The 11167-nt window shown below is 38.6% G+C and overlaps 1 protein-coding gene across 6 annotated transcripts; it reads left to right on the top strand.

Annotated features, from left to right (window-relative positions):
* Positions 1 to 1283: 1283 nt before the first annotated feature.
* On the top strand, positions 1284 to 10130 carry LOC106651695 (double-stranded RNA-binding protein Staufen homolog 2). Of its 6 annotated transcripts, none has more exons than XM_014370333.2 (7): positions 1284 to 2165; positions 3160 to 3339; positions 4255 to 4392; positions 4800 to 5288; positions 5368 to 5588; positions 5671 to 6807; positions 6878 to 10130. In XM_014370333.2, the coding sequence occupies exons 2-7, from the start codon at positions 3171 to 3173 to the stop codon at positions 7166 to 7168; spliced, it is 2445 nt and encodes an 814-aa protein (XP_014225819.1). In that variant the 5' UTR covers positions 1284 to 2165; positions 3160 to 3170; the 3' UTR covers positions 7169 to 10130. The 6 variants fall into 6 exon arrangements, with proteins under 6 accessions (XP_014225819.1, XP_014225820.1, XP_023318239.1 ...); XM_014370334.2 differs by lacking the exon at positions 1284 to 2165 and adding an exon at positions 2457 to 2529; XM_023462471.1 differs by lacking the exon at positions 1284 to 2165 and adding an exon at positions 2560 to 2645.
* The last annotated feature ends 1037 nt before the right edge of the window (positions 10131 to 11167 follow it).

Below are 11167 nucleotides of genomic sequence, written 5' to 3'. Positions count from 1 at the left end.
AGTGCTATTCTTCAATCGGCTCCTCCTCGTCTTTTGCGCGCTCGCGCACTCTACATTATGCACATGCACCGCGGCCGAAAGCCTCGTACACACCGGCTCGCGTACGGCAGCTCGCGCTCTCTTCGGCTGCGGCGCATTCCACGCATTCTTCGAATTCTCCGGCGAGTATCGCGGAAGGCGAGCCGCGAAGCGCCGATCGACCCGAGAGCGATAATCGTCCGGGAAAATCGGCCGATCGGCACGAGTCGTCGTCGGAGACTGTCATTTCGAAACGACCCTTGGATTCGGCTGTGCGCGGAACAAAGGGATCGGGGGGGCTGTTGTGAACGAGCTTTAAAGCGGTGTTGCGCGTAACCGGCGCCTTGTGTACATGTGTATGCGTGCGTGTGTACGAAATTTATACCTCGTTCGCGAGGTAAGCGAGAGAGTAAAGATAACAGCGCTCCGAAATGTCAATAACGCGACAGCGACGAGCGATTGAAGGAGTTGTCGATGGATGCATGGACCGCGTGATATTATTATGCACACATAGACACATGCGAAATGCAGGTTGGAAAATGGCCGCGCAGAATCGCCATCCCTTTTAGAGATTCGGCGAGCGGCACTTCTCTCTCTCTCTCTCTCTCTCTCTCTCTCTCTCTCGCTCTCGGCTCCGTGCAATTACGCACCTCTTCTCTCTCTCTGTACACATATAAGTGTGTATGTGTGCATACATAGACTCGACGGTGCATTGGGTACTGTACGGAATAAGCGCCGCCGCCGACTGGCGCGCCGATCAGCACACAGCCGCCTGCCCCTGCACCACTGCTGCTCATGGTCTGTGAGTACTGTACCTACACTACCTTATACCTATATACCTTATAACACTGTACAACTCGTCCCTGCAGCAGCAGCGGGTCTGTCCGTCTGGTCGTCTCTGTCTCTCTCTGTCTCTGTCTCTGTGCAGCAGCAGCATACATATAGCCCCACAGGCTGAGAGGCAGAGAGCAGCGCACCGAGGTAGCTGCCTGCGTCTGTCTGTGTGCGGTGCGCGGTGTGCAGTTGCAGCTCCCATCACATCAGCCTCGCTCGGCTTTTGTTGTTGCCATTTTATACATAAAATTATTATTATTATCATTATTATTATTATTAAATTGTTCGTTTAGTCGTTTCGTTTGTTTCTTCGGCGCGTCCGCCCTTTATATACACGATACGTAAAGCCGCGCGGAGTAATATTGCAGTGCGGTCGATCGACGTTTTTCTCTTTTTTTTTGGCACATCATTAGATAGATAGATATAGCGAGCGATTGTCTCTCTCTGCCTACTACACGTAGACGTGCAATCGCTATTATATTTATAAATGTAATAACAAAAGAGAAAAGGATCCTCGTCGTTGAACGCCGAGAGTGCACTTGTTGTTACAATATTATATACTGCGAACGAAGAAGAAGAAGAAGCTTTGCATCCCTTTGGTCGACCGTCGAAAATTGACATTTGCCGAGTGTAACATAGCATATGCATAGTTATTTGCACCGACGACATGCAAATTGGCTTTTGCGGATTCTCTCCTTGCTCACCGTCGTCGTCGTCTTCGTCGTCGTCGTCGTTGTCGCCACCACTGCCTAAACGAGCCTACACAACTGTATATAGCCTGTAAAACGAACGAGAAAGAGAGACAGAGAGAGAGAACAAAAAAAAAATAAGGGCTTCTTCGTTCCTACGTATATCTACCTATACACGACTAAACTGCCACGGCATTTTAATCGCACGTTATATACTGGCAAAGTACACCGACCGAGAGCGAGGAGGACACACGACGCGCAGCAAATACAAAAGAAAGAAATAAAGGAGTCCTCGCGTGCTGTTGTATTCTAAAGTGCGATTAATCTATCGTATTCCGACCTCAATAATTGCCGCATAAGCGCGACTTTGAGACAGAGAGAGAGCTGCATCTGCATCAACCCCCCACCTCCAGACACCGCTACAACTACTGCTAATACTACTACTATCGTAACTACTGTGTATATATGCAACAACGGCAACTTGTACCGCACTCCGATCCACTGCTGCTGTTCTGTTCTGTGCTTCACCTCTAATTCAGCTTTTTTGATATCAAAACCTTCGTGTTTTACGAGCGACGGGGGCCCTCGACGTTCCTCCATATAATAAAACGCCTAAAGGACCAGGTGAGCATTATGAGAATTCGTATACGATTGCCTTTATATCCGAATGACATTTGGCTCCGATGACTGCGGGTGACACATTCATTCATTATCATTATATATTTCAAAACCCAAATGCAAAAGCCCGAGTTACTCTGTCGAATATGATGAGTTCGGAGAAAGGTTACTATGTATTGAGCGATAACTGCGCTTGCTCCAATCTCTAATCAGTGAAACTTATGTGTATAGCCGGCACACTAATTGCCGCATTAGAGTCGGAATCTCTCGTCTCGAGCTTTAAATTACAAGTATAAACACCGATTGGTCGACGATATACTTACCACGTATTTAATATATCGAGAGAGCGCAAAACGGAGTTGAGATATAGGTATAGGTATACACAGTAGCATTAAGTACAGAGAGAAACGCTCGTGTCTCTCTCTCTCTCTAGCGAAAAAAAAAAAACGAGAGAGAAGGGGGGGATGAAATCGCCGGTTCCGAGAGGTATTTAGCTTAGCAAGCCGCCTTTTCATTATCACGCCAAAGACGCGCGACAAAGTTGGAGCTGAGCTGTTTGTATAGCTGCTGCATATTATATTAATCTCTCTTTCTTTCTTTCTCGATGGCCTAAGTTCGGGCAAAGTACAGTTTCGACTTGACTGAGATTGTAATATATACTTTTGCACGACACGACACCATCGTTTTTCCGTACATATCATTACGGCTCGGTCGTAAATATTAGTATGCTCCGAATTGGTGAGTAGCGCACAGAGTCAGTCTAACCCAATCGCGGCTGTGTTGTAGTTTTGACATTTTGCCGCTCGCGAGCTGTGCTGTACAAAAATGTTCAGTCGTGGATATCGATACAATCATGGTAGTAAGTCTGGGTTAAAATAAAACGTTGTCCTTCATCCGAGACAGATTCGTGAACCTCCAATTGTACCATTACCCATCGGTTGGGTTATAAGTGATTACAAAATTCATAACATACTGAAGTCTGGCGTTGTTTTTTTTCCAGTTCCAACAGTAATGCGGCCAATGCAACCGGCACCAATGGCCCCAGTACAGCATCCACATTATCCTCCTCATAGAGTTCATCAACAGTTATCCATACCGCCACACCAACCTCAACACATGCATCATATGCAGCAGCATCCAGCCATGTCCAACCCACGTATGATGATGAGTAATCCTAATGGTAAGACTCGTACAGCAGTTTTCTAGCTTTAGACTTTTTATTTCATATGAACAAGGTTTTTTTCTTATTCTTTTTTTTTTTGGCTTATTATTTTCCATATTGACTTCTTATTTTCCATATTTTTATCACTAAATTGCTTTATTAAGTTTGCTATTTGATGTGACAATTTGCTTGTGATTTTGAATTCAGATATTGTACTCAACAGTTTGATCTGCTTTAGAACACCTAAATTTGAAGCTACAGATTACAATTGACATTATTTGCACGATGATAGTTTTTTGAAGAAAATGAGTAAACTGTAACTTCATAATGGTGGTGGTAATTAATATGATTTTAAGGGCTGAAGAGAATGATATAAAAAATATACGGTAAGACTTTATTGGCATATGCACTGAAAGAAAAGTGTCATGATAATTTGCAGTTTTATTTATATACTGAATTTTTCACATAGTATTCATAAGTTTATTCATAAACATCAAATATCCTGTATTTTATGTATCATCATTATTAGCCCCTAACCTTACCATTAATCTAAAGTAGTTTTTTTAATCAAATACATATGAATGAGTTTTAATCATTTTATTCTGCACATTTAATATTACAAACTATCAACTGTTCACTTTCATTTTTTTCCTCATGCATGTAGGTTGAGCAGAACAGTTAATATACTGTCAATGAATTATATCCTTGCTGCTGAATTTACAAAAGAAATTTTTTAAACCTGTGATAGCAGCTAAATAGTTAATTGAATATATAAAGCAGTTTAGTATTTTCAAAATTTGTATTAAAATCATTGCGTTTCTAAAAAATATAGTAAATTTCAATTAATTAAAAATTAAAAGTTCTCTTTATAGTAGTGATCAAATTTAGAATGAGTGAGTCACAGTTATTATTCTTTTGTTTATTTTTCATTAGAAAGCCGCTACATTATGTTGAAAGTAGTTTTTTTGCTCACTCTGCTCAGCTGTACCAATGCAGAACTCCACATGGGATCTTTGTTCGATTCGTATGAAAATTGGGATCTTTTTTTTGGACCATCGGGGTGCATTGAAGGTCTGTTTTGGTTTCAAGGATCGTAATCTACTTTGATGATATTATCTTTATCAAAATAGGCTGGGTTCCAAAAACAAACTTCATGACTTTAACATATTGCAGAAACTCATGTATTATTTTTATATTGATTTCTTCTTTTGCTTTTTCTTGTGGTTATTTGTTTTACAGGTTTTTTTTTCATTTAAAATTCATAATATATTTCATAATTTCACAGTAGGTACAGATTTTGATACATAATTTACATAATGCAATGATCATTCTATTTTTTCTTAATACTCCAAATAATCATAAATTGATATCAGTTTCAAAATTTGCAATATTTGAATGATTATAAAGTTCTTTATTGAGTTTTTTTAAATTAATCTTACAATAGTAATGGTTTATTAACAAAATTCTTTATATTTTAGGAACAATAGTAAATGTTGGTTTAAAAGACCAATCAAATGCTATTCCTATGACCATACAGAATGTGAATCATGCATCCATCCAACAGAATCAAAATATCCAAAATATTCAAATGAGCATTGATCAGAAAAAACTTTCTACTGAAGATACACCGGAAACAAAAGAAGATGGTCAAAGCGGAGCAAATTCTACTAATTCTAACTTATCAAATACGCGGGAAAAGACTCCAATGTGCCTTGTGAACGAGTTGGCAAGGTTTAATAAAATTCAACATCAGTATAGGCTAACCAATGAACAAGGCCCAGCTCATAAAAAACGATTCACTGTGACTTTAATGCTCGGTGAAGAGGAATATGTAGCTGAAGGTCCAAGCATTAAAAAAGCTCAGCATAGTGCAGCAAGTGATGCCCTGACCAAAACTTGGTACAGGAAACCTCCTCCAAAGCCAACCAGAGCAATGAGAATCCCTGGAAAATGTTCTACTGGAGCTGGTATAGTGGAAAAACAATTTCATAGAAATAAAATAATGTTTGATCTTAATGTTACTAACAAAAAAATTGAATCTTTCAGGCCATTTGCCACCTACAGTAGAACTGAATGCTTTGGCTATGAAAAGAGGTGAACCAACAGTTTATACATTTAGACATGCACCACCAGCTGCAACTGCCGCTCCACAACAATTCGTCGCACATGGATACGGAAACTTTCCACGAATGTATAATCCAAGATATCCAGCTTACAATCGTGGTTTCCATCCAGAGCCTCAAGGAATTTATTTGGTGACTTTGAAGGTTTGTTTCTTTTTGATTGTTCTTTTAAAAAATTTCAATTTTCCATTATTACCTTTAATCTTTTTTTTTTTTGTAATTGCAGGTAGGTGAACGTGAATTCATAGGCAGAGGTATGACGGGTCAAGCTGCCCGACACGACGCAGCAAGTCGAGCACTAGAACAGCTGCGTACGTTACCTTTGCCCGAAGAAAATACAACATCTACAGTTACGGTTAACGAAAGCACCAATGGAACAGCCAGCAGTCCGGGTATCGAGGACCCGAACGCTGAACTCAAGAGCCCCGTCTCTCTTGTGCACGAAACCGCATTGAAACGCGGATTGTGCGTAAGCTTCGACGTGGTTTCCGAAACCGGTAAACCGCACATCAGAACGTTCATGACTCGGTGCACCGTAGGTGACAAAGTTACTCTCGGCGAGGGTTCGTCGAAAAAGGTTTCCAAAAAACGTGCCGCAGAACTGATGCTGGAAGAATTGAAGAGATTACGACCGATAGTAGCTCCAATTCAAAATCGTACTCTACGTTTGAGACGTAAACAACCAGCGACCAAAAGAAAGACACGTAATTTAATTAAAGTGTACCAGAAACCCCGCACCGAGACCGATAGTTCTGAAGAAGTAAATCCTATCTCACGTTTAGTACAAATTCAGCAGGCTAAACGCGAGCGTGAGCCTGTCTATAATCTTATAGAGGAAAAGGGGGCGCCCAGGCGGCGCGAATTCGTCATGGAAGTCTCCGTTGGACAGCACTCGGCGGAGGGAACGGGCCCCAATAAAAAATTGGCTAAACGAGCCGCAGCCGAAGCATTGTTAGCATTAATGGGTTACAGCAAACCCCAGCCGCAACCAACGAAGCCGTCTATCAAGACAGCCACTGGTGCCGGAGCTGGCACCAATGGCGCTGAAAACAAAGAGAACAGCGGCGAAAATAAGCGCAAAGTTACCTTCGTAGAAGTTGACGCGAGAAATGAAGCAACACACAATATTTCTCAAGGTGGTACGTCGGGACGCCAATTGGTACCTGGTGTGTTAGTTGGAGTGAAGGCTGAAATGGACAATGGTACAGAACCTAAGGTCGTAAGCGGCCCGAGTGTTCAAGTCGTAGCAGAGGAATTGCGTGGCCAACAGTCGCCTCAATCAGCCGGATTATCGCCGACTAATCAACTCAAATATCTAGCACAATTGCTCAATTTCCAAGTATCATTCAGTGATTTCCCAAAGGTAATGAATTAACATTTATGAATATATCAAATTCCAACTGTTACGACTGTTGTATTCTTTTTTTTTGTAGGGAACTTACAAAGAGCATTTATCGTTAGTCTCTTTGAGCACGGACCCACCTCAGGTTTGCCACGGTCATGGCCCCACAAAAACGGCTAGCCGTGATCAAGCTGCTCTTACAGCGCTTCGTAATTTAAGCAAAATGGGATTGGACAGCGTAACGAACACCGCTCCCGGTGCGAAGAAAGATAAGCCTGCAGAGAGTAATCAACAGTCAAATAATGCGGCAATGCAGTCTGCTTATAGTCAACAACCTGCCAGTCCTGGTAGCAACCTAATAAACGGTGCCCTGGACAAGTGAAATCCAACGATGCTTACTTATTTCATGACTTGCAACGTACCGATGGTAATCGATTGATCGATTGAATTGTTGGTACAGCTGCAAGAAGCAACAACGCGTTCAGTGCTGACATCATATTGATTTGACTATTATATATATTTATTTATATATATGGGTTAAAGAGATTTAAAGTTACATTTGATTCTTGTTACGCTCCTTTCTTCTGAATGTATTGCTCAGTTTGTTCTTGATTTTTACTTTTTTTCTTTAAAGATAATAGCAAAGAGTCTTCGTACAACGATCATAATTGATTTTCAATGCAGAAAAAAGACTCAGATTGAAAAACTGACTCTTATAGAATTTAATGTTTGAGTAGTTATTATTTTTATTTAATGATCTATGCATCTAGGCGTAAGTTAGCTTATTGATTTAATGATTGTTTCCTATATTATTTTGTCGCACTGAACGTATTGATTCATTTTTGTATTCTAGTTTTGAGTGTTGCTTAGTGTTAGCGAAAAAAATCGAAAAATTATTTCACATGACATTTAACAACACTCATAATATATATAAATTCATGAATATTTCTTTTTGATTTATTCTACAAAAAAGGTGTTTTTATATGTATTGTTTATTATTCTGTCTAAGTCACTAAGTTTGCTGCTCTTTGCATAGATTCATTTCGCAGAAATTCTGGCTTGATGCGAGAAACCAAGAGGCAAATGTGTCGAGAGATAGGTTGATTGTAATTTTCGTATATTAACGCGATGAGTACTAAAAAAGTTAAAAATTTAAAGGTAGAATATAATAATTAAGCTGCGAAGTGAATCTATATTTGAATAATTTTTTACAATAATTGCTGGTGATCATTTTACGTGATTTTATTTTTATCCGATTGTGATCACTTGGCAAATCTTATTTATTCACTGAATGAACAGAGACAAATAAGAAAAAAAAATCAATTTTCGTACTATCAAATGAATTAGACATTGATACCGCAGTTTATGTCATTGTCATGAATGTAATTACTATGTCCAATTACCTAAACTTAAAATGAATTATATAAATAATATATATGTATACATAAACTTAGAAAATGTAGAAATGATCAATTTTCGTTTTGCTTTCTCTTGATTGTTTTATCTGGATCACGTTCTGCGAACGAGATAACTATTTTGTATCGATAAAGTTTAAAAAAACCTTGCTGGAACAACGCGTGTATAAAGAAAAGAGAAGGAAAAATGTACTGAAAAAAAATAATTTAAAAATTAGAAAAAGACCAAAAACATGTACTTGTTAGGTAATTAGATGTTTGCGCGATATTTAAAATTTACCCATATTGCTTTTCAACTGTGGCCTTTGAAGCATTCTGGGATTATATTCATGCTAATGTCATAAAGGTATATTTAAGACGATGTACTGAAAAACGAGATAACGGATCGCTACAACGAGCCATTTGAAATTTTCAAGAGCCATAAATGCGTGTGTAAACTATAACAATTCATTATTCATGAAGAAGAGAAAGAGAGACAGTTGGTGGCTCTATCGAAATTTGAAAATTTCAAAAGGTTTAAGTTTTTTATTAAAAAAATAAATGAAATAAAAAAACTAGGAATTTTTAAATAACTGGGTTGATATATTAAAATTCAGACTCGTTGTGTTAGGATTCGTCGCGACAATCGCGAGCGTTAAAAAAATTATATTATAAATTAGTGTCGCTTAACAATTCTGAAACAACGCCAATAGCGAATTTTGAACTATTACCCATGCAAGGGAGAATACATGACCGAGTAAAGAAAGAAACAAAAAAAACTCCTATCAAAGATATGTAAAATAATGAATGTAAGCAATATGTAACATCGGTACGCGTATTTAAATAATTTATTAGTAATGAACTGATGGCTGTCGAAAATTTTAATTTCTCTGCAGCATTTTTAATGATTTATATTTTGGTAGGTTTGTATTAAAAGTCGTACCGATGATATCGATATAATGATATTGACTTGCATTCATTATTCATATTGCATGCATATATCATACATAACATATAACCACTCGCATTTTCAATTCAGTGAAAATATAACTCATGAAAAGAATTGACAGTTTATACAATCCTACAAATTACATTTCATTTTTTTCAAATAGATAGAGATTTCTGTTGAATCTTGTTATTGACGACCATTCATAACTTTTGTATCAAGTATACATTAGGATTACAATATTAAGAAAACGTACTTCTTAAATACCAATAATTTTTTTTCCGTATTGGACTAAATATTTAATTGAAGCATCCGAACGTTATGAATGGGTTTTTTCATGCATAAGAGAAAATGACAATTTTCTTTCGATGAAAGTTACACAAAGTATAATTACAAAAAGGAATGATAATAGTAGCAAATTGTGATAACTTCGCAAGAAAAAAAAATTCAACGGTACTTTCGAACCTATACAGTATATAGGCCTACTATAAGAAAAGTAATCTCTTTTAAATCCCAGTAACTGCTAATGCACTGCATTAGCAACCAAAAAAAATAATCATTGTTTTTTACCATATATTTGCACGATTTTGTGTGAGTAGCTCTTCTCTACTCACGACTGCTTGAATATTTTTTTCTTTCTTTACCTTCGCAGAGACTTTTCATTAAGTATGAATTCTTTAATTTTATCCTGCTACAAGCCTGCCTAGTGGTACTTTTTTCCAATTATCAGTTTGCATTCTATTTGTGTTAATTGCTATTATTTAATTATAAATATAATTTAGCAATTAATTAAAGTGGATTTTCGTTTCTCAAATCGCTGAGAATAAATTTAAATGCATCATTGATCATTAGGAAAATCGACTTTTCACTTGAGCAGGTGTGAAGCCTACCTATTCTACGAAAAATTTGTTTCGTAGCTTCGGTTAAGAGTGAATAAAAAGCAGAAACAAATGGATGATTTTTTAGTTTGTATTGGAAAACAAAATAAACAATTACGAAAATAATTTCTATTGTGTCTTGAATACTATTATTTTCCATTATAATTTTTTACTTTAACTCTCACGTAGTAGTTCATTGAAGAGATGGAGAAGCCATCGCAAAAATTGACTTTTGTCGCCTAGAAAATACTTCAGGGCGCCAAATTTGGAGTTTAAAATTTATTTAAAAAGTAAAATTTATTCAAACTTTTCTTTATTTATTAAAAGTTAATTACAAATGAATTAATACAACAGCCTTACAAACTAGTCAACTTGACATGGTAATAACAACGAGAGGAGAGGAGATTCACTATCCAAAAAAAAAATCATCACTCGCGCGTCTCGATTCTTCTTAATGCTTCATGTTGGCGAGAATCGACTTGAACGCGTCGCAGGACAGATTGGGATTGGCGTTGAGGACCTCGGAGATGGTCTCGCCCAGCACCTCGTCCACGAGGCTGTTCACCTGGTCGACGACGAGTTGCGGCAGCGGGGGATTCGTCTGCAATTTGAGATTCTGCACGTGGGTCTTGACCTGGTTGAATTTGACGCGGCAGCCACCGGCGGACTCGTCGAGTCTGATGACGAGCGACATGTTGATGACGCCAACGGTGGCTTTGGGATTTTTCACGTCGACGCTGATGCCGAACACCGTGCCCTGTTGAGAGGAAAAAAATCGGCCGATTTTAGAAAATCGATTCAATGCGACGTTTTCATATGTAAAGATCGTTCGACGACACTTACTCTGGCGTGAGCGAAACGAGCTCGGGTGTTCTGGACCGTCATCTGCAGCTTGATCTGAGACATGCGTGCGCCTCGGCGGACCAGCACATTCGAGTGCTTCTTAAATCCACGTAAATCACTGCGGATAAAAAAAAGCACAGTATAGCACGTGTAGTCAGCGTCGAACAAATGCGGAGAAACTATCGAGAATATCGTTAAAGAAACTCACGCCAAGGCTCCGTTTTGCATGGCGTAGGTAATGGGAATGCCGAAGACTTTTTTCGTCCCTTTGACCACTGGCACCTCCAGAATACCCGGACGGTTCTTCGCCAAGATCTTCA

The sequence above is a fragment of the Trichogramma pretiosum genome, unplaced genomic scaffold, assembly GCF_000599845.2.
Source record: "Trichogramma pretiosum strain Unisexual culture from Peru unplaced genomic scaffold, Tpre_2.0 scaffold147, whole genome shotgun sequence".
In the NCBI taxonomy this organism is placed as follows: domain Eukaryota; kingdom Metazoa; phylum Arthropoda; class Insecta; order Hymenoptera; family Trichogrammatidae; genus Trichogramma; species Trichogramma pretiosum.
This window is presented reverse-complemented; position numbering and strand designations above follow the sequence as displayed.